The 23,938-nt window shown below is 46.0% G+C and overlaps 1 protein-coding gene across 1 annotated transcript; it reads right to left on the bottom strand.

The window, feature by feature from the left end:
• Positions 1 to 77: 77 nt before the first annotated feature.
• Bdh2 (3-hydroxybutyrate dehydrogenase 2) lies at positions 78 to 22,941 on the bottom strand. Its single transcript, XM_052179192.1, has 10 exons — positions 22,846 to 22,941; positions 18,176 to 18,255; positions 15,715 to 15,793; positions 14,246 to 14,342; positions 12,684 to 12,792; positions 8,784 to 8,844; positions 7,297 to 7,410; positions 3,861 to 3,919; positions 2,664 to 2,756; positions 78 to 331 (listed from the first exon to the last, which is right to left on the bottom strand). Exons 2-10 carry the CDS (start codon positions 18,245 to 18,247, stop codon positions 278 to 280), a joined length of 738 nt encoding a protein of 245 aa, XP_052035152.1. The 5' UTR covers positions 18,248 to 18,255; positions 22,846 to 22,941; the 3' UTR covers positions 78 to 277.
• Positions 22,942 to 23,938: the final 997 nt, after the last annotated feature.

Here is a 23,938-nt window from a genome sequence, read left to right on the forward strand (position 1 = left end):
CAACTACAGTGTACTCATAAAATAGATGAATTTAAAAACAAAACAAAACAAAACATACTCCTTTGCAAAAAAAAAAAAAAAATCAATACATTTTATTTGATTTATTTACCACAGTTTCAGAGGAGATGAGAGACTATTAGATTCACACTCTTGGGAACAATCACTAAAGGGCTTGTTTTCATGGACGTCAGTCACTCTTAGGAGAGATGATCACCCAGCCAGTTTGCTTTTCTCTGTGGCTAGGAAGGGCCTGTCTTCCCAGCAGGAGTCTATGCAGTCACAGGCTCCAGCCCCCATCGATGATGACAGGGTTGCCAGTTACGTAGGCTGACTACAATGACAAGCACAGGAGAGACCACAGTTAATTGCCTTGGACCCAGGGTGCATTTTGAACATTTCTTATATGAGATAACAAAACTTTCGATTCTCATTCTAACCAAAAACTTTAATTGAATGTAGGAAAACAAACAAACAAACAAACAAACAAAAACCCAAACAACTTGTGGGTGATTTGGAAGAGCTGAGTTTCCCATGACCTGGAGTGGAAGGCTATGAGCGTGTCACTCGCCACTTATGGTCCGTCAGGGGCGTGGCTTCAGAGTCACAAATTAAGGAACGATGAAATAAATGCTAAAACAACACATTTTCATTTTGAAACTCAGAGACATTCAAAGCTAGCTAACTTTCAGACCACTAATAAAGTTTTAGAACGTGCATCGACTGTCCTGCGTTAACAACAGGGAAAGCAGACAGTACTTATTAACTGATCAACTCAGGGAAGCACACGAACTGTGTTTTAAAAATTTTATAGGCAATCATGCTTGTAATCTATTAACATGTCAAATAATAGTCCACATTAGATTCAGATGCCAAATTCTGTATAAGAGCAAAGGGTTTAAAATTAATTGTTGGCTTATGTTTATAAACATTTCCATTTTGCAGAGAACTGATTCTGATGTTGTGGTAGAAGTTAAAAATATTTTTGCTTGCTTTCAGGCCATGACAAGGTCCTTGAACTCATGAATTCACAGCAGCTGTGGCTACCTGACAGGGACTGAGACCATTAATGCTCAGTCCTGGATGAGTGAGGGGCTCATAGAGCCCTACTGTCAGCAAAGAGCTGTTGGTAGTTAATGGATGGTTGCTGGGGAAAGGAGTCGTTTTTCTTCAGTGAGGTAGCCACTGCAGTCCATACACATGAAAATAATCCCGCACTCCTGCTGACGGAATCAGCCCTAGCACACCCAGTGGGTTACACACACACACACACAAAAAGGAAATCCATGAGATGAGGGGAGGGAGATCTGCTGGAAGAAAGGGCTCAAAGGAGTGATGGGAGAGAGAGAGACTCACGGGGGACAAATATGCTCAAAACACATGATAGGTATACACGACACTGTCAAAGAATTCAAAACTTAAAAAAAAATATTCACTTAAAATGGATAGTAAACTCTCATGTTTGTATCCTTAGTTTGACATTGATCTAAAGCTGCAGTTATTGAAAGAGGCAGAAGGAAAGACGGCATCATAGTATGAGGAACTTTTAAAAATTAAGTCCATGAAAACTGGTAAGTGTTTGCTTCAGTAATAATCTAACTAGCAATTCCGTAGCCCCTACAAACTGTGGCTAACAGTTCTAAGGAGCGGCAACTAAACTTTTCAACCTTCGTGTCCACCAGAATCACCAACTATGCAGGCTGCACTGATCAGTGAAGAGGAGCCAGTAAGCCCCACCCAACAGAAACTATTGGAGGAGATGGAGGCTCACGGGACCCTAGAGGTAAACAAACTTCACACACTTGGGGAAGCTAGAGCGTGGGTGATTCTCAAAGGCTCTGTCTGTCCCAGCTTTATGGAGGTGGACATACTAGAGGAGATCACCCCACACTACAGAGAGATTTTCCCATGATGCCTCTGTGTTTGAGCCCTCCCGCTCTGGTTCATAATCCCAGCAAACCTCACTGGTTCACCAAGGTAAACATTGGTGCAGTTGTTGCTTCTGTCTGTTGTGGGTTCAAAACAAAAGAGCTTTTATGCTCTGCACCTTGGTTTGCTCTTTATCAGAGCTCAAAAGCAGTACGTGAGTCAACTATCCCCAAATACAATTAAAGCTGGTAAGCCTGCTCACATCTTTCTGTTGACTCTCACAATCGAGAGGCTTTTTAAAATTACATTGTAGTGTGTGTGTGTGTATGAGTGCATGACACTCTAGTGAAGGTCACAAGACAACTCTCTGGGAATCTGTTCTCTCCATTCAACGTGTGGATTCCAGGGACTGAATTTATGTCACCACGCTTGGCAGCGAAGAGTCTTTACTCATGAGTTAGTTATCTTGTCAGCCCAGCAGGTTTTTATATGTAAGCAGTATGCCCACAGCTGTCTTTTTAAAAAGCAAATGTGTCAGAAGGTGGTGCGCTTTAACGTTTCCCTCCATTTTTCATCGGGTGCTGTGAGCTGTGATGTTGAGTCATGGAAAGGTCAATGAAGAAGAGCCTCCGTCACCGACAACAGTGGCTTTTGAGTAAGTGAAACCAGAGCTTATTCCCCTCACAGAAACGGAGTACGATAGCAACACAGAACATAGACTCACAGAACTGTGGCGGCACGAGCAAATGTGTGTTAGCCCAGTGTGGCAGAATTACAAACCGGAAGAGAGCGCTCACCTCGTCGGAGGCCAGGTAGACGCAGAGCAGGGCGACCTCTTCGGCAGACGCGAACCTTCCTGTTTTTTGTCTGTTTAGGAAAACTTTCAGTGCCTGTGACCAGAGACAGTTCCATATAAGAGATGTCCGCTGGCACATGTGCGCTCTTGTAACATCAGCAAGGTGCTTGGAGGTAGAGGAGCCTACAGAGGGACTAGGGCCATCAGCTGAGGTTGCTTTGAAATTTCCAACCATGTTCACCAAACTAGTCACGATACACTGACATCCATGGACACTTTGATAGGTAAGAAAAGTTCTAGGGCTGGGTGTGGGGTCACACAGTTTTAGTTCCAGTGCTTGAGAGATAGAGGCAGTGAATCTGTGAGTTCAAGGCCAGCCTGGTCTACAGAGTGCATTCTAGGACAGCAAGAGCTACATAGAGAAATCCTGTATTGAGAAGCCATAAGCCAAAAACAAGAACAAAATAAACAAACACAGAAAGCCACTAGGAATGCCCACTGGGGTCAGAGCTGATGCAGATTAATACCAGCATGGGGGGCTGGGAGGAAGGACATAAATCACAGCCGGTGTGGGCTATGAAGATGTCTCTTTATCTCTGACAAGCAACAGACAGCAAAGTATTGGCAGACATAATATTAAGCTGACCATCTCGGCCATTCTAAGTGCACAGCTCAGGGGTAATAGCACACAAACACTTAGTGCCATCGGCCGCAAGTTCCCTGCTACTGCTTCTCATCCTGCAAAATGAAATCTCCATCGAGCAAGCAGTAACTGTCCCTCCCCCAGGCCTTGATGGCCACCCCTTTCTTTTCTCTCTATGAATCTATCTAGATGAGGAACAGGACATTTATTTTTCTTTCCTTTCCCCTTTCCTTTCCTTTCCTTTCCTTTCCTTTCCTTTCCTTTCCTTTCCTTTCCTTTCCTTTCCTTTCCTTTCCTTTCCTTTCCTTTCCTTTCCTTTCCTTTCCTTTCCTTTCCTTTCCTTTCCTTTCCTTTCCTTTCCTTTCCTTTCCTTTCCTTTCCTTCCTCCCTCCCTCCCTCCCTCCCTCTCTTTCTTTCTCTTTCTTTCTTTCTTTCTTTCTTTCTTTCTTTCTTTCTTTCTTTCTTTCTTTCTTTCTTTCTTTCTTTCTTTCTTTCTTTCCTCTTTAAATTTTAGGTAAAAGTTTTGAACATTTTCAAGCTGCTAGATGTGTATACCTCTTTGGGATCGTCTCGGGCTTGTATCCTTTCTTGCAGAGATGGGGTGTCAACCGTTCCTAAATCAAAGAAGACATTCACTGTGGTTACTTCAATTGAAAGGGGAATTAAACCTAAACTCCTTTTCCACACAGTAAGCAAGCAGTGAAATCTTTGTCCTTTCTCTTAAATGACACTCCGACTTCTACCTGCCTGACCACTAAGGGTAATAACTTTTGTGATGACATCAAAATGCGCGCGCGCGCACACACACACACACACACACACACACACACACACACCACAGTGGTTCTGTGACAGCAGGCTGGGACTTGGGTGAATTAACCGGCTCTCTCAGTGACACAGAGTCATGTTTGTTTGATGCTTTATGGATCTATAAGTATCTTTGCTTTTTCTCAGCCAGTCCCCGCAGCAGTCCAGGCAAATCCGAGCTTCAGCAGTCTGCTGTGAGGACTAAATCATTCTGCTCTGCTGTCAAGTTCACCATGGGGATCCTGGGCTCAGGTTCACTGTTGCCATAGACTTAACTTACATGCATGCTTTCACTGGTTTCAAGCATGCTTTCAAAACTATTGTTAAAAGTTCTAATAAAAACATAATTTGTTTTTCTTAAGAAAGAAAAATAAGAAGGATTAAAAGTTGAAACCCATTTGGTACCCAAGCCTAGAGTTGTCTAGGCTTTTCCTCTAACTCATGGAATCTGTAAACTCTTCTGTTTTTAGGACAGTGCTCTGGGGAATCACTTGTTCTCTCTGTGGGTGTAAACGTTTTTAAGGCACATCTCAACTTTGTCTGTAGACCACACAATTGAGAAGGCCACACATAGATTTGATCTCCTAATTTTGGTATCATTTATCATTTTTCTAGAGAGATGGAGAATCTTCCATAGCAGACCCTGCTCCTGTGTAGAACCTTTTCCTTAAGTTCTCCATCACACACACACACACACACATGTCCTGCCATACTAATACACACACATCTTGACACACACACACACACATCTTGACACGCTCACACACACACACACATCCTGCCACACACAGGCAGTACTTTTAGCTGATCCACTCACCCCATCAGCAACCTTCTGAATCTTCCCCTTATTGCAGAAGAGACATCCCTTTACCCAGTTTACAAAATCCCCCCCATTTTGCTTGTCAATAGCCTACTGAAAATCCAAGCTTTTCCCAGCCAATGTTCACCCTGAGCTGACCATAACAGTCCTCAAAATCCTACAACTAAGTGCTGAGTGGGTGTCACGGTTTACGTGTGCCTGGCAGTGGTAAATACTAAATGAAAGCTAGTGCGAGCCCATGTCTTGGTGTCTGCTGTGCCACGTCTACACGTCTGTCTGGATATGGTGACCCGCGAGCATTGGCGCTAACCCAGACACTCATTCCACCTTTGCTTCAGGGATGCCATCCATGACTCACAGCTAGTTCCTCATTCCAGAGTTTGATTTTCCAAGTCCTTTGAAAATTCTAGCTGTGGAAACAACCGCATACTCTACATCTTTTGCCATTTTTTCCTGATGGCCAGTGCTACCAAGGTCAGGTGTAGAGTGTGGATGGTGAATGTCCTGTTTCTCAAGGTCAGGTGTAGAGTGTGGATGGTGAATGTCCTGTTTCTCAGTCTTACTTGTGACTGCATTTTCACCCAAAGAGAAATGGGACTGAGTGTCCCAAGCTCTGCCATGCAGGCATGATGGAGAGTTAATCATTTCCCGTGGGTAAGTCTGTGGTTCCCAACCTGAGACTCAAATAGGATCTTCTATGGGATTTTCCAAATGACACACATCCCTCAGTTCCAGCATGACCATCTGGTAGACCACACCAACTCTGGTTGTGGACTATTGAACACCTTAGTAGAGCCAGGCGATGGTGGTGCATGCTTTTAAATCCCAGCACTCAGGAAGCAGAGGCAGGCAGATCTTTGTGAGTTCAAGGCTAGACTGATCTACAGAGCAATTTCTAGGACTGCCAAAGTTACACAGAGAAAGCCTTTTGGAAACAACAACAAAGCCAGATGGTGGTGGCACACACCTGTAATCCCAGAACTCTGAGAAGCAGAGGCAGGCGTATTTCTGAGTTTGAGGCCAGCCTGGTCTATAGAGTGAGTTCCAGGATAGCCAGGACTACACAGAGAAACGCTGTCTCAAAAAAAAAACAACAAAACAAAACAAAACAAAACAAAAAACAACAACAACAACAACAAAAAAAACCCAACAAAATCCAAAAAACCAACCCCCCCCCCCAACAAAAAAGAAAAAGAAAACAACAACAAAAAGAAAAACCATCAAACAAAAGCAACCAACCAACCAACCAAATAAAAAAACAAAACAAAAAGAAAACTTGAGTCCTAGACATATGATAGTCTTTTCAGAGGACACGAATCACCCTTGTTAGGTACCCTGTGTTCTTTTGCGGTTGATGGAACCAGAAAGAAGTGTACCTGGTTACCTAGAAACTATGTCATATCCATGATTGTTAAGAGAAGTGGTTTTGCTGGATACAGTGATGCATGCCTTCAATCTCAGCAGCAAGCGGGCAGAAACAGGCTAATCCCTGTGAGGTGTGGACCAGCCAGGTTTGCACAGTGAGTTCCCGGCAAGCAGAAAACAATGGGACAACAAGTAAAACTCAAAGCAGTTTTCTCTGCTTCTTCATAGGGTAATCACACTTCCGTTCATAACGGGAGAAATTAGCTTTGCTTCCAGTCATGCGATCTGTTGCAACCTCTCCACTCTGGCAAGACGGTCTGAGCCATCCAGGTGACAGTGTCTCCAGTAAGCTTTTCTTACAAAACGGGCCACAGCATTCTTTTGATTTCGGAGCCGCTCTGGTTGCTTGGGAGTTTGGTGGACCCCTGGGTTCCCAAAGGCTCCCCTGACTTCCTGTCTGCTGTCCCATGGGAATGCTCTGCTTTTCTACCCTCCACGGACAACATCACCACGGTCTGCTTTCAGAACAATGGGTTCTGGCAAGTTTTCTGTCTCAGCCAGTTGAGTCTAAACTGTCTCGCACATGCTGGGTTTTATTTTACTTTGTTTTATTTTGTTTTTTTTTGTTTTTTTTGTTTTTTGTTTTTTGTTTTTTTTGAGACAGGGTTTCTCTGTGAAGCCCTAGCTGTCCTCGAACTCACTCTGTAGACCAGGCTAGCCTTGAACTCACAAATCTGCCTGCCTCTGCCTCCCAAAGGCGTGCACCACCACCGCTGGCACATGCTGGATTTTAAATCCTTCATATTGAGGCTTCCTCCAAGTGACTTGGAACCTCTGTCCACCCAAAGCTATGTTTCTCTCTTAACAAAGCCAAACCTTTAGTTTTGATGTCTGTCTGTGGTAGGAAGCAATGTGGTAAATAGCTGATGAAAATGTTGCTGTGGTGGCAAAGGGCATGTGAGAAAGGCCAGGCTCCCAGCCCTCCGACACCGGGCTCACCTGGGCACACACAGTTGCACCTGATCCCCTGCTGGATGAAGTCTGCGGCCACGGACTTGGTAAGGCCGATGACAGCTGCCTTGGTCGCACTGTACACACATCTGTTCTCTACCCCTGGGTGGGAGGGAACCAGGGACATAGTTTCTTCAGAAAGGAGCACAGGAGAGTCCCCCATTCCCATTTCTCACTTCTTCCCATCACCTTCCTGTTTATTTTTATTTTTTAATTAAAAGAAAAAAAAACATTTTGAAACCAGCTTTCCCTTTGAAGAATGACTGACTTAGGGTCTCCTCCTGTCATAGGAATAGAGACAGTTTCTGCATGCAGAAAATGCTACCAGTGTAGCAGACTTTGGTGTTGAGATGTTGTGTCGCCTGCTTGTCACTGTCACGGGGTTTCACTGCAACAGGTAGGAAACCCTCGTTCCTTTTAGAAACTTCTCAAGTGAAGTTTAAAGCCCACCTCACATTCCACTCACGTATGTTTCATATTTTATAAGACAAAGAATGCTGTCTCTGCAGTGGTTTCATTTTTCTAAATGTATTTATTTATTCACTCTATATTCCAGTCTGATCTACCCCCTCCTCGCCCCACCCCAAGGTATCAAACTCACAAACCCATCCATGCCAGGCCATGGCAGTCACTCCGTGTAGTCCTAGCCCTTTGCCCTGACTTCTCTTTGAGGGTCCAGATGCCCCGTCTGTGCCCTTACCTCCAGGACCTCTTTGCATGGAGCACTTTGTGCAAACGTTTGCTATACCACAGAGTACGGGCTCTGAAGCCGAGCCTGTACTGCACACCTGTAAGCTGGCACTTCAGAAGCAGAGGTCCCAAGGGCAGGAGGAATTCAAGCCAGCCTCGGCTCCAGTCAGGAGCGTGAGGCCAGGGGCTACCTGACACTGTAAGAAGACCAACACAGAATCTGTCCCCTTTCCAACTGTGATTTGTTGTTGTTGTTGTTGTTTGGTCCCAGGGACCTTCCAACCCCGCTTGCACTCGATGTAGCATTTCGTATTACCTCAGTGATAAATCTTTCCTTCTCCTAATTCAATTCTCACCCCCATGTGTATAGAAGGAATAAAAGGAAAGGCAAAGACAGCAATCTTCAAATTTAATTTGATGAGTGGAACAGCTGTAACAACAGGCCTGATGACAAAAGCTATTTATGATCTTTCTTTTGTTTTTTTAGCCATTTTGAATCTTCATGTGAGTTTTATGAATTTGTCTATGTTTAGTTCTAAAATCCACAGCTCATGAAAGAAGCATATATGTGTGTGTGTGTGTATGTGTGTATATGTATATGTGTGTGTTTGTGTATGTGTATGTTTGTGTGTATGTGTGTGTGTTTGTGTGTATGTGTGTATTTTGTGTGTGTATGTGTGTTTGTATGTATGTGTATATGTGTGTGTTTGTGTGTGTGTGTTTGTGTGTGTTTGTGTCTGTGTACTCACCCTACCCACCCCCTGCTCTGAGGAAGGCACTACTACCTTTGATGCTGGAGGCCACAGAAGACATGTTGATAATGTTGCCAGATTTCTGAGCAAGCATCTGCCAAGACAAGGTACAGTCAGCCATCTCCACTCCTTGATATATCCTTCACTGGTGTATCGACTCCTGGCCACCTAGATCTTTTTCTTTCTTTGTTTTGCCCCTTCCTTTTGGAGACAGGATCTTAAACTGCAGCCTAGACTGGCCTTTAAGATCCTCATTTTTCTGCCTCACAAGCTCTGGGATGACAGGCACGTACCACCACGTCAGCCCAGGGAACCAACTTCTCTGTGAAACCACCTGTCAGGTGGGGGACGTGGAAAAGAAAGCAAAGTCAGTGGGGAGTGGCAGAGCCCAGAGAGCTGCTGGGGACAGGACACAGACCAGAGAGCAGGATGTCTGGCACGGCTGACATCCTGGAAATCAAATAAAGACCGTTCTTTCCAGAAACTGATCTTGACAGGCGGGTGTAAGCGACTTAGAAAAAACATGTCCTGCTAGATGAGTTTCTTTACCAGTGTTTAGAAGAAGTGTAGGAAAGACGTTTTTGTCAATGGAGGCTCCAGAGCTAGGGTGGCCAAGATGAGCCACTTCCTGGAGGCATTTTTTTTAAACTCTCCTTATTAACACTTGGGGCTTATTATTCCTGAGATCAGAGAATACAGGACAGAGTGCATGGGATGGGTCTGCATGGGGAAGAGCACGCAGGTGAGGCTGAGGTGACAACACTGTCGAGGGACACAGTAGAGGGGAAGCAACAGTTACTTAAATGTGCCTTTGGTTTTTTGGTTTTGGGGTTTTTTTGTTTGTTTTTTTGTTTTTTGTTTTTGGTTGTTGTCATTTTATTTTCTTGTTTTGAGACAGGGTTTTTTTCTGGGTAGCTCTGGCTGCCCTGAACTTGATTAGTTGACCAGGCTGGCCTTGAGCTCACGGAGATCTACCTGTTTCTGCATCCCCTGAGTGCTGGAACTAAAGGTGGGTAGCGCCACGCCTGGCTGCAAAGTGCCTTTGTACATGATAAACGGGATCTTAAAGCCAGACATAATTCCCCCTTCCCTGTGCCCTTTAACCCTAGCCCTCAGGAAGCAGAGGAAGGCAGATCTCTGTGAGCTGAAGACCAGCCTGATATATGTGGTGAGTGTTGAGTCAGCAGTGATATGTATAGTAAGACTCTGGCCCCCCTGCGCAGGAGGACGCCTGTGAATGAAGGGTCTAGAACAACGGATCTCCAGGATTCTCAAGCAGAACATCACGCTAGAGTACCCGAGATGCAGCCCTTCTGTCCCCACTGCCAGAGCTCAGCTCAGCTCTTGGTGTTCTAAGTCACTAGGTTCAATGGCCACACTCTGGAACAAGATGCTGGACTCATTTAGCCAGGGTTTTCTGAATCATTCTTGGTTCAACCCTGATAAGGCAGAGCAAGGAGAAGAAGTAAATAAAAACTACATCCAAAGAGCAAAGACATCTCCAAATTTTTGCTGAAACAGATCTCTTCAAGCCAATCAGCATTCTGCAATTACTCTTCTTACACTATTTTTGCCTTGGTCTTTTGACCGGCCTTGCAATCTAGGGATGGTTTGCTGTGCATTTATCTGAGAACCAATTCTTCTGTCAATTCTTATGTTTTTGGCTGAATGACCTTTCAGATCTGTGTTGGTTTTCCACCCTGGAAAATGTTACTGCGGCAATTGTGTGTCATAGTTAATGATACAGAAAACCCCTGGGCAGCTAGGACTGGAAGTGATGCGAAATGTGTCTTCCTCATTCTTGGATGGAAGAGGCAGACCATGAGATGGTACAAGTGCCATCTCCTAGGACATGTGACCTGGGGCTCAGAGTGGTCAGGGACTCCAATGCCAGTGTCCAAGACCAGAAATCAAGATGTCATTGTCATCTTCCCCACTAAGACAACGCTTTGCTCAAAGCTCCCAAGTGCTGAGTTTATGGGTGCGTGATTCTCCTGCCCCCGTGAGAAAGCCACTTCAAACAACTGGCTCTACGGTTCTACGTCCCAGTCACTGATCATTTTTTCCAAAAGCAGATATGCATTTTATAATTGTTAGAGTCATGAACTCATGATCGGGCATGGGTGTGTCAAGAGCTAACATTCCCTTAGGGGCCGAAGTTCCACTTGCACTGTACCTCAGGGCCTCAGACCCGCTTCAGACCCGTGCTTACAAATGTGTTGGATATCTGCACCCCCATCTTGTCCTCTGTGATCTCCCTCAGTCTCTCCCCCAAATCCTATACAAAGAATTGCTCTTCAACAGATACATTAAGGTCCCAAACAACATCTATAAGCTGTAAAAGGGCAAAAGGTATTGTTTTTACTTAGGTGACTGTGTTTCTGTGAGTGTATGTTGCATATGTGAACGCTCCAACTCCAGAGGCCAGAACAGGGCGTTGAATGCTTCGGTCTGCATTCCTGAGGCAGCTATGCAGGGAACTGAACTCAGGGCCTCCGGAAGAGCAACAGGTGCCCTTAACCTCTGAGTCATCTTCCAGCCTGGAAACATACTTTTAAAGGGATAGCTCGTCCAATATTATGTGGGCTGACCAAAGGTCACTTGTAAGCACTAATCAAGTACTTAAAAAGCGTGCCTTAGAGCCAGGTGTAGTGGGGCATGTCATTAATTACAACACTTGGGAGGCAATGGTAGAGGAATCTCTGTGAGTTCAAAGTCAGCTCGGCCTGCATAGTGAGTTCCAGGACAGCCAGAGCTACAGAGTGAGACCATGTCTGGGAAAAACAAAACCAAACACAGAAAGTGTGCCTCCGGGACCACTGAGCTGGTCCTGCTCACTCTTTGCCACCATTGCATTAAGCACTCGTGCAGGCCAAGGGTACGTTACATGCTCATGCATTTACGCCCTTCCAGAGCACCCAGAAGAGTTCTGAACTCTAAAGGCACTAATGCCGTGTTTAAACAGTAAAATGTAGGCTGGGCGTGGTGGTGTATATACCTTTAATCCCCGCACCGAGGAGACATGCAAGTTGATCTCCGCCTATATCAAATTCCAAGTTCCAGGCCAGCCAGGGCTCATAGTGAGACCCTGTCTCAGACAAAGGAAAGGGGCTGGAGAGATGGCTCAGGGTTAAGAGCACTGGCTGTTCTTCCAGTCTGTAACTCCAGTCCCAGCGGCTCTGATGCCCTTTTCTGTTCTCTGGGAGTAAGTGGATATACACACAGGCAAAACACCCACATACATAAATAATAATAATAATAATAATAAACCCAAAAACCGAATAACTCTTTGTAGTCAAAAAAGGCACAAGTACCTTGACAGCGCGTAGGAGGGCTCAGGCCCAGGGGGGTGGCTCAGGGGCTTCAGAGGCTGACTCCATCACTCGTTGGTTACCTGAGCCCTTTCCTCCCTCTCAGGTGTGCTCTCTGTGTAGTCAGCTGACGAAACATCCCTCACCTCACGGGACGATTCTCTTGCAGCAGAAGCTGGCCCATCTCCCCAGACACCCCTTCCTTCATTTCATTTTCTCTGAGAATCCCAATTTGTCAGTGAGGTCCAAGAGGGCCTCCCTGCTCCCCGAAGAACTGTGTCTGCATTATACTCCTACCCACCCCAACTTATGTTACATGACATATTGACATATGACATATGACAGTTGAGCTCCTCACCCTGGCCTAATAGAAACTCTCTTCAAAAAAGAACTTTGTTAAGTTTGCTGGGAGCCAGGAGGGTCTCCTCGGTGTTGAAAATGCTTGATAGATGTTCCTTGCAGGTAAGGTTAAATGGATTAGTCTCTACAAACTGCCTTGCTATGAGTGTTCATTAGTCAGTCAGCCTGCTAGCTATGACCACACTCAGACACACGCGTGTAACCTCCGTGCACCCGGGATGAAAGCCGATGCCCTTCTTAGACCGCCAGCCCTCTTACTTACTTTGGGAAGGAACGCCTTGATCATCAGGTACATGCTGCGGACGTTGAGATTCATTGAGAAGTCCCAGTCTTTTTCCTCGCAATCCAGGATGGTTCCGTGGTGGACAAAACTGAGTGATTAGAGAGAGGCAAATATGATTAAAGAGTCAGAAGAAAAGTACATGCTAGCATGGCCTGTGTATAATCTCTAGGATTATAGGAACAAAACCGTACAACAACAGTAACAACCACAACAACACACACACATACACACACTCATGCAATTAAAGTCTCTTTAGTCTCAACACTCAGCAGGCAGAGGCAGGGGGATCTCTCTAAGTATGAGGATAGGTTGGTCTCCAGAGTGAGTTCCAGGCCAGCCAGAGACGCATGTGAGAACCTGTCTAAACAAAAATGAAAGAGGGGCTTCAGACATGGCTCCTGCTGGCAAGCCTAAGGACGGGGTTCAATTCCCAGACCCTGAACGGTAGAAGAGAAGTGACTCCTGCAAGTTGACCTCCGACCTCTGATCTCCACACACATGTCGCAGAGATCACACACTCTCTTACACACAGTGCACTGGGAACATCAGTACTTTAAGAAGGCTGGCCCTTTTGATTTCTGTTTCCAGTGCAACAGTGCCCTCAAGTGGCACAAAACTGGGATGTCTACAGGGACATCAAAACTGGAAGGAGAGCCAGCATCCCTCTGTATATCAGCACAGTAAAGTACCATTGCGGCAAACCTCCATATAATATCAGTGCAGTGAAGTAACACTGTGGCTGTTAGCATCTAGTGCAGTATGCAAGCCAGGAAGACAAACAAAATTAAAAAATCAAAGTTAAAAAATGCCCTCTTTCTTAGTGAAGTTTTTGCTTTTGTTTTTGTTATTGGTTTTGTTTTTGTTTTGTTTTTTGTTGTTGTTGTTGTTGTTGTTGTTTTTTCGAGACAGGGTTTTTCTGTGTAGCCCTGGCTGTCCTGGAACTTCTCTGTAGACCAGGCTGGCCTCGAACTCAGAAATCCACCTGTCTCTGCCTCCCAAGTGCTGGGACAAAAGGCGTGAGCCACCACTGCACAGCCTTAGGGACATTTCTTGAACATGGCGTCCTTACTGACTTGGACCTCTGGACTGAGATTGTGAAGTCAGCTATAAGATGTGGCTGGGAGTGCATCCCGTATATTACAGGGCAGGCACCTGGTCAGCTTCCTGTAGCAAGGGCCACAAACTGCCTCCTACATCCTCCACAATGCCGCAGACTGGATGGTGCTCAAAAGCCAATTGCTACGTCTCCATCATAGATACAGCCTTGCGGCAGACAAGGCTATAGATAATAAAATGAGAGCAGCAGAAGCCACTGCTTTGTTTAATTTCCAGACTTTACATCGGCGCCCTCTCCTGTGGGCTCCAAGTTCATGTCAGGGGACATAGCTGTTTTACTTGCTGAATTGTACAGTGGGGTGTGACATTTATCCTAACTTCCCAAGGAATCTACCGTGTTCGGTTAATTAATCGTCTACTATCAATACTCCTTTAAAAAAATCATAGAAAACTTTCTAAGAGTGAAATAAAAAGTTTACAATTACCCAGCAACATTAAAGAGAACGTCAATTCTCTCGATTTCTGAGGCGAACTGGTCAATCTGTCTCTTCTTTGTGACATCAAGGACCCGAGTTTGAATACCTGACGAATGAAGGCAAAGAGAGTGTTCACAGAGAACTCATAAAATCTGTAACCATGACGATTTTATGGTGTGCTGTTTAGTGGTGTGCAGTGTGAAGAATGAAGCGTTTCCACTCAGGTTGTGTGTGACTCATGCCCACCCCTGGCATTCGGCGATCTCAAGAGCGTCATCAAAACGCACACTCAGGCTGGAGGCATGGCGCAGTGGTTAAAAGCACCTACTGCCCTGTCAGAGGACTGGAGCACTGTCCCAGCTGTCACATCAGGTGACTCACAGAGGCCTGGGACCCCCTCGGAGGGATCTGACGTCCCTTCTGGCCTCTGTGGGTTCTCACATAGACACAGGCTCACATATACATAAATGAAAATGGAATAGATCTTTTTAAGAATCTCTTCTAAAGATATACAATCTTTTTTTCTTTTTTAAAGATTTATTTATTATATGTAAGTACACTGTAGCTGTCTTCAGACACCAGAAGAGGGCATCAGATCTCTTTATAGATGGTTGTGAGCCACCATGTGGGTGCTGGGATTTGAACTCAGGACCTTTGGAAGAGCAGTTGATGTTCTTAATCACTGAGCCATCCATCTCTCCAGCCCTGATATACAAAATTTAAAGTGTCCTCTTCCACTCCTCAGTCAGATCCTGTTAGCGTCTACAGAGATAGCTCAGCAGTTAAGAGCACAGCCTGCTTTTCTTGAACATCGGGCCTTGATTCTTAGCACGCCATGTTGGTTAACAGCTTTCTGTAAACTCCAGTTCCAGAGGCTTCGTCACGCTCTTCTGGCTGCTGTGGGTATTTCACACACTTGCTGCAGGTAAGTCATTCATATACACAAAATCAAAATTATACAATAAAAAATTTCTGGTATACAATGGATTTTACTTTTCATGAAATGTCTTGATTTTCCTTCCAGTAAAATAAAAGTATTGATAAAAGTGCAACAAAAAATAAACCCCAAATGACCAACTGCCTTCCCCTCGCCTTTTAGCTTCTAATGGGGTTACAAAAAGTTTTGCAAGAATACAAGAGGATCATATCATGTTACCTGGGTCAAGGCTGCTCCCGAGGAGTCTTGGGCAGCAGTGAGTCATTAATAGTTAACCTGGCAACCTGTTAGTTCTCACAGAACTCTAAGTGGGAGCAAAATCCCTCAGCGCATTGTGTAATAGAAAGCCGTATGCGTGTGCCCTTCCCCCTGACACTTGTGAGTGCGCAGACTGTTCTCTGCAGGTCACAAAATGCAGATTTGCTATGACATGAAGGAGCAAGACCGGGAGAGGAGTCTGGACCAGCTGCAGTTTCCTTGTGACGCTTGCTGTCTTTGTGTCCTACCGGGCTGACTGTGGACCTCCGATCGCCTGGCTTACCTGGGTGATTTTCCAGCTCCTGGAGTTTGGACTCATTGATATCCGTGGCTATGACTTTGGCTCCTTCTTTTGCAAAAGCCTGCCAGAGACAAAATACAAGTCAGCGTTCCTTTGCTTACTTGAATAAATCGCTCTCGAAATTGGAAAGCAGTGCTGTTTCCTTTCATGCTACTTTTGTTCTGTTTCCTATAAAATAAGTGAAATTTCCATATCTTGTCTCAATGCCCTTACTGCATTGTGGTTATTTTTGGTCAGTCATTGGAGCAACAAGGATTATATTTTCCATCTTACTTTAGCCTTTTATTATTAAACAGTACATCATCATCATCATCATTATTATTCTTATCATTATTATTATTAAATTGTTAATCCCAGCACTTGGGAGACAGAGGAAGGCAGACCTTTGTGAGTTCAAGGCCAGCCTGGTTATAGAGAGTTCTAGGACTGCCAGGGCTACACAAAGAAACACCATCTCAAAACACAAAACAAAACCTCTAATTCGAGGCTGGGGAGATGCTCAGAGGTTAAAAGCACAGGCTACTCTTTCAGAGGACTTGGCTTTGGTCCAGTACCCATACGGCAGCTCAAAGTTGTCTGTTATCTTCAGCTCCAGGAGATCTGAGAGTATGTGTTTGGTACACATATATATACACGTAGGCAAAAAATTCATATATGCAAAATAAAAAAAAATAAAGAGTAGAAAAAAACAACCCCCAACCCAAAAGCTCTATCTCAGAGCTGGGTGTGGTGGCACATGCTTTTAATCCCAGACCTTGAGAAGCAGAGGAACTTGGATATCTGTGAGTTTGAGGCCAACTTGATCTCTATACAGAGACAACCAGGGGTCCCTGGTGAGACCCTGTTTCAACAAACACACAAACAAACAAACAATTCCCTCGTACCTGTGACTTTGTTTCTACAGTTGTGTTATTCTGTGATGAGGTCACAGCTGGGCTTTCCTTCTTTGTTTACATTTATTTAGCATGCATGTGTTTGTATGTATATGGGTATGTGCCATGGCCTGAATCTGGAGGAGAGAGGACAACTTTGCGGAATCATTTTCTCCTTCCTCTTCCGGGGATCAAACACAGGTCTCAGGGTTTGGATGGCAGTGCCTTTACCATTGAGCCCTCTCTACGGCCTCCATGTGCTGTCATAGGCAACGAGTGACAACGTAAGAGAACAGTGGACGTTTCCCTCTAAGGACTGCGGCGGCAATTACATGACCGCTGGCTCACGCTCTACATCACATTCCTAGTGCATTCCTAGTCAGAGTTAGTGCACTGAGGGAGAAACCTCAGAAAAAAAAATGGCTGACATAGTCGTAGAGAGCTCTGTGTCCCCCCAGAGCCCTGCAGTCAGATCAGGTCACTATGGGGCAGGTAAACTGGGGACGAGAAGTCGGAGTCTCAGAGTCAAAGGTCATGTGATGCCACATAAGTACAAGAAAGTCCTTCTTTCTTCTCTATCAGCAATAGTGACTTTTCTTTCGAACTTAAGACATGTGGGCTGGCAAGATGGCTCAGTGGATAGAGACATCTTACAAGCCTAGTAGACCTGAGTTCAATCCCTGGAACCCATGGCAAAGAGAAAGGAGGGAAGCCATTCCACAGAGTTGTACTTTGACCTTTATGATCTTTGTTGTATGTGCTACCCACGCTTACACTCGCGCGCGCGCGTCCGCACACACACACACACACACAGATACTTACATACATGCACACATACATACAAATTAAAACACACACAAATAAAAACATATACATACATAGACATAAGCACATGAAGATACATACATACATACACATGTACACACATACTCATGTGCACTCATGTACATATAGACACAAACACACATATAAATGCATACATGAATACATACACATAAACATATATACACACATAAACACATTCACACACACATACACACAGACACACACACATACAGACACACATAAATACGTACTAATATACATGCACACATACACACATATACACATAAACATATACACATATATGCACATACATACACATATGCATACACACATATACACACATAAACACGTACATACACATACAAAAACATATGAATATATTGAAAAAGACATCAGAAGTATAAAAGGTAAAGGCTCAAGTGCAAGGCTGTGAATACAGCCCAGTGGCAGAGAGTATGCTTAGCATGCTGGAGATCCTCAGTTCAATTCCAAGCTGCATAAAGAAAGAAGAGAAGGAGGAGGAAGAGGAGGAGGAGGAGGAGGAAGAGGAGGAAGAAGAAGAAGAAGAAGAAGAAGAAGAAGAAGAAGAAGAAGAAGAAGAAGAAGAAGAAGAAGAAGAAGAAACCAAAGGAAGAAGAAAGGAAAGGGCAAAGGAACAGGAAACAGGAAAGGAGAGCTAAACAGCCCTGGCCCCAGACAGCACATCTCAGTCCCGGGAAAGCAATCAGGAGCGGGCATGAACTCACTAGTGCAGAAGCCCGGCCGATCCCTTGAGCGGCAGCTGTCAGGACAATAACTTTCCCTTCCAGGCGGCCCATGGTGGATCCTGCAGTGCAATCCAAAGACACGGACCTTTAATGGCTCAAGTTGCAGCCAACCAGCTGTGCGTGCAGGTGCTAACATCTGGAATGGATGTATCAACTTGCTCCTTCAAGAGCGTGGAGAAAGGGCCTCTGTGAACTGTCCCTCCACTCAGCTGCTCAGAAGCGGGGGGATGTCAGGTTGTTTGTGCTTCTTCTAGACACCTGAGCACAGCCCACGTAGGTGACGGCTGGGAGGGACACCAGGATGGAGTCCAGCTGTCCATTCTGTCTCATCCTCTAATGCTGAGACCCAGAGAGGAGGCTTCCCTCTCCCTCGCTGCCCGGCCGGTGTTTTATGGCTTCATTTCCTGTTCCTGTCTGTCCTTGCTCTTTGGGGCTGTTTTTTAATTTTCTTTTCTGAAAACCGTTAACCACGGCCACAGCATTTTGTAAAGTTCCAGTAGTTTCCTGAAGTTTCAGGAGTCAACACTTCAGAATTAAAGTCACTTGCTTCTCTCGGTCCTTCTCACTGTCTACCCACTAGCCCACCCCCGCGGACCCTCCGTGACTGCTGGCCAAGGACACGCTTATCCATCGTCACCAAGTCCCTTTCCTCACACCTCACCATCATGTGGTCACAGCAAAGGTACAAACAAAACCACCCCTACCTGTCCTTCCTGCTCTTCCATGTATGTCTTGTAACTACCTCTCGGGAGGAGGGTAGGCCCTGATTGCAGAAGTCTCCACTGTTACTGAGTTACAATAGCGGTACCTTGCAAGTTTTCCTTCTCCCTTAAAAAGATTTTATAGTGAGACTTAAGATTCACTGATCAGAGGGTTGAAAAATCAAACCACGGTCCATACCTTGTTTTTAAAGAGCACGAGGAGCCTGGCGGACTCCATTTTGAAGGCAGGAGCCATTATACTGAATTGTTAAAAAATGAGTTTCCGTCCCCATTTCTTGGAAATTGACCTACTCCATCCCATGACTTTGGCTCGTTTCAGGGAAATACAGACCCTCTCCTAGCTGACCCTCCTTGATCACATGGTGACCATATGATTACGCCTGCTGTGTTTTTGAGGTTTGTGTTGTTGTTGTTGTTGTTGTTGTTTTTTTGTATGTCCTTCCTGCTCCATTGTCTTCTGCAAATCTTCTTTGCAAGTACAGGATCTTACTCCTTAAAAGAGTCCTAAGGTAGGCAAATGGATGGAGCTAGAGAACATCATACTAAGTGAGGTAACCCAGACTCAAAAGGTGAATCATGGTATGCACTCAGTAATAAGTGGTTATTAACCTAGAAAACTGGAATACCCAAAACATAATCCACACATCAAATGAGGTACAAGAAGAAAGGAGGAGTGGCCCCTGGTTCTGGAAAGACTCAGTGAAGCAGTATTCGGCAAAACCAGAACGGGGAAGTGGAAGGGGGTGGGTGGGAGGACAGGGGAAGAGAAGGGGGCTTACGGGACTTTCGGGGAGTGGGGGGCTAGAAAAGGGGAAATCATTTGAAATGCAAATAAATTATATCGAATAAAAAAAAAAGAGTCCTAAGGAACAGACTCGGGGCCATTCTCCTTAGCCCAGAGCTGGCCAACTCTCGGGTGTACCCCAATAACACTCAAGCTTGCTTCAAATTTGGCTCAAAATTATGGGTGTGGTCTTATTATTGCCTGATTGACATGCACACCAGACCTGTCCGAGATCATAGAACCAGCCAGCCAGAGGCAGAGGCAACTAAGTCAGGCTTCCTGACTCTGGCTCTGGGGACAGTCCACCCCTACTAGAGTGCTGGTCGTTTTTGAAAGTTTCAGCATGCCTTAGAAACATCTGAACACATGTGCCTTAGGGTTTCCATTGCTGTGATGAAACACCATGACCAAAAAGCAAGTTGGGGAGGAAAAGGTTTATTTAGGTTACATTTTTCAAACTGCTCTTAATCATTGAAGGAAGTCAGGTCAGGAACTTGAAGGCAGGATCTGATGCAGAGGCCACGGAGGAGTGCTGCTTACTGGCTTGCTCCCCACGGCTTGTTCAGTGTGCTTTCTTACAGAACCCAGGGCCACCAGCCACACTGGGCAGGGCCCTCCCACATTGATCACCAATTAAGAAAATGCCTTACGGCTGGATCTTTCCTCAATTGAAGTTCCCTCGTTTCAAGTGACATAAAACTAATCAGGACAACATGCGATCAATATATTCTGAAAGAGAGGGGTGAGAACCCCAAATACCACGGACATTCAGTGTGAGACACTTAGCCAAGGCTTGGATGTGCACCTTGGGGACAGAGGAACAGGTAACAAGGAATGGGGTGTGTATGTGTGTGTTACATGAAGACTGTTCTGCCCTTCTCAGGGACTTCAGAACATCTTACAAATTGGTTGTAGTGACTCAAGACAGAGGGGTGCTCATATGAAGGAGAGAGAGAGAGAGAGAGAGAGAGAGAGAGAGAGAGAGAGAGAGAGAGCACAGCAGAAGGTGAAGGCTGTCAGAGGCCTCACTTTCCTGTTTAGTAGGAGGCCCCCAGCAGTGTCCACTGGGCAAGACGGCCAGTCCACAGAGAAGGGGAGAGCGACCCGACAGCTGGTCTGCTGCGGCCTCCGCACAGGGAGGGGCAGGAGGGCACACGTGTCGGTGAGTGTGGAGCCCTGACATTCCTTCTGCTCATCCACCCTCAACGAAGCACCTGGGCGCCATCTTGGCTAGACGGGGTACCTGGGGTTGACAGCTAGTACTTTGTGTTCTGCTCTATGTGCGTCTGGGTGAGGGTGTCAGATCGCCTGCCACCGGAATTACTGACAGCTGTGAGCTGCATGTGGATGATGGGAATTGAACCCAGGACCTTCGGCAGAGCAGCAGTGCTCTTAACGGATGAGCTGTCTCTCCAGCACCCGCTTTGTTCTCTCTTTTGACTTTCCCTCTTCTCTTTTGGCTAGGTAAGTTGTTAGGTGTGTTTGGTTTTGCTCTTGCTCCTCCCTTAGCTGTGCTCCCTGCCCCTGCACCCCCAGCGTACCCGCTCGTCTTTCCAGGCCTCCACACTTGGTCCTAACTCCAAGGCTGATGTGCTAATCGCTCATGCCCACGGCTGGCACTGACAGCACTGGGGAAGCATGGGAGAGGTTCAGATTTGTGTGTTAGGACCCTGTTCTGTCAGGACAGCAGGGCAGTGGTGGTGAGGAATCGGGCGTAGGAAATAGGTACAGCTGTCTAGAAGTAGCTGGCAAAACAGCTGGGCTAGAGAAAGGGGGTGGGCAGTGCTTCAGAGACGACAGACAGAGCCTGGTCACCGGTGAGGGCGAGGCTAAGTCAGAGCTATCATCAAAACATGAGTCCAATCACAGGTTCAAGAGAATGCTGCAGTCTCCTACCTCCAGCAGGACACCGGTTCCAGTGACCCTGAGGGGGGCACTTTTGTTCTTTGTTCCCACACTAGGGCAGACCACAATGGATGGTTGATGTACAGATCGCCTTGTCCCCAGCCTCCTTAGGGTCCCCTGTGCCACCCACTGAAGGAGGGACTGGGGGAGCTCCACCCAAATCCACTGCTGCCTTCCTCCGGCTCGCTCCAGGCTCCGAAGCCTCTCCGGTCCTCAGTTGGTTCCTTGTCAATGAAGGCCATCCTGTTAGGTTCTGAGCCTCTCTCAGAAATCCAGCCAGACCCAGTCACATTGTAAGAGGGGCTTCGGAAGCCAACCAACGACCCCCCACACTGTGCTCCAATCACGCAGTGACACATGTTGGCTAATCGTATCTGTTTTCATGGTGTCTCGCCAATTCTGATGCAGAGAGAAAGCCAACTTGTGCTTTTAGGAAGGGACGCAGCAGTCCCTGCCTCCCCCACCCTGAGTTCAGCATAAGAAACTCACTATGCAGCGCCTTCACTAGGGACGTTGGACATTCACCCTCAGAAGCTCTGGTTCCCAGCCTTCCTAACGCTGCGACCCTTCATGTTGTGGTGACTCCCAACCATAACATATTTTTTTGTGTCGCTACTTCACAACTGTAATTTTGCTGTTGTTATGAATCATAATGTAAATACCTGGCATGCAGGATATTTAATTAGAACCCTGGTGACAGGGCATAGGGGTCCCTGCCCACAGGTTGAGAACCAGTAAAAGCACCTGTTACCGCTCTGTAAGCACCTCCATACCCCCCCCCAGAGACCACCCAGAAGCAATAGGGCACAAAACTTACTTTCTGTTTACTTCAAAACCTCTCCGGCTGGCCTCCAAGCATTCTCAAGACAACATGAAATTTTTTGGGGGTGGGGGAGGGGGCAGTGAATAGAGTGGGCAGAAGAGTGGGAATATGTCCAGAAATTGTAAACATGCTGACTTTCCTACTTCTGAGATTGTACTAAAACCCTAAATTTCTTTTTACTGGGAAAGGCTCAGAGTATATTCAGGAATTCCAACTATTTTCATGAGCCAGTTTACTTAGGACAGATACAGGAAAAGCTTTCTTAGGCTATTTTCAAACTCTAATAAATACAAGAAGCATCCCAACTCCCATTCTAACTGAAGATTCATCTTCAACTAGGCGATGTGGAGAATATGACAACAAAACACCCTTCATTCCCCAAAAGTTTTGTGGAAAACTATTAGAAAAATCTTACTTTAGAAGAAGAGCTGGCCCGCACAGTCCTCCGGATTCCTTCCGAAGACCGACTTCAGATCTTTGTGCAGAAGTCACATGCCGCTGGGAGGTGGAGTTCAGGTCCCTTCGGAGTCATTTGCTAATTCAGGTTTAGTAAGCGTTTAAGAGGCGTTTGCTACAGCCGCGCACTTTGGATGTGTCCATGCTGCCATCTAGTGGACAGAGCGTGGAACTGTGAATGCCAGACAAAGGCCTGTCTTTTGTTTGTGCAAGTTACTTAGCAGGCTAGATTGAAAGGCCGGGAGGGTGGACGCCTGCTGGAAAACACACAAGGAACCCGAGGCATTAAGTATTCTGGTCATCCTAGCTCTTAGCCCAGATAGCTTTGAGGGAGGAAAAGAAAACTCCCCTGTGGCCAAAGTCTTGTTTCTGATATTAATCTGTCATGTGTAGTCAAGTCTAACACTAAAACCCTTTAGTTGCAGGACGCTGGCATCCTGACTACACCGGGCTTGGAGCTGTGGAGCACACCCAGCTAGGATGGAAATCTTGAAATGAACAGAGCAAAAGAACACAAGTATGGAGCTGTGAGGGAGGAACTAGGTCTCGGCTGGGCCAGAGACTTGTGGGTTAATCTGACTAGTGTACACGGTGATCATGTAGGGCTTCTGTGAATGCCCTGCATAACTCGAGGGGCTCAATACACTTTTGGCACACTGTGCCATAGCACTGCGGAAGGTTACAAAACAAAGCTATCGCATTGCTAGCCTCCTTTGTTGCTTGGGCTGGCCAGCCATGCAGGTCCAGTGGGGACGCAGGGTGTACTTTCTGAGGGCTTCTTTCTTGAAGAGAAAAGTGATACCTCCCAGAAGGTTCTGGGTTCTGCTCCTCTTTCTGAGCAGCCACTGAGGTGTGGGTTTCCCAGTCAGTCAGTCAGTCAGTCGGGTGCACATGGGTCGGACAGAGCAGAGCAAGGCGGAGAGCTGGTTCTTCAAGGCTGGCTTGGGGCGGCTCGCTCCTCTGTGCAGAAACTTGTGACCATTGCTTGTCTGTGTTTTGTTTGTTTGTTGTTGGTGTTAGGTGGTATTGACAGGTTTAAAATAACGCAGACA

Source organism: Apodemus sylvaticus, chromosome 4 (assembly GCF_947179515.1).
Source record: "Apodemus sylvaticus chromosome 4, mApoSyl1.1, whole genome shotgun sequence".
Lineage (NCBI taxonomy): Eukaryota > Metazoa > Chordata > Mammalia > Rodentia > Muridae > Apodemus > Apodemus sylvaticus.

Bases quoted from the DNA above. Each gene is read 5' to 3' on its own strand.
- Bdh2 (XM_052179192.1), bottom strand. From the start codon at position 18,247: ATGGGCCGCCTGGAAGGGAAAGTTATTGTCCTGACAGCTGCCGCTCAA. The intron at 12,793-14,245 runs GTAATTGTAAAC...CTAATCACTCAG, and splicing joins GTTCTCTTTAATGTTGCTGG to TTTTGTCCACCACGGAACCA. The intron at 3,920-7,296 runs GTGAGCCCGGTG...TCTTTGATTTAG, and splicing joins GTGCAACTGTGTGTGCCCAG to GAACGGTTGACACCCCATCT.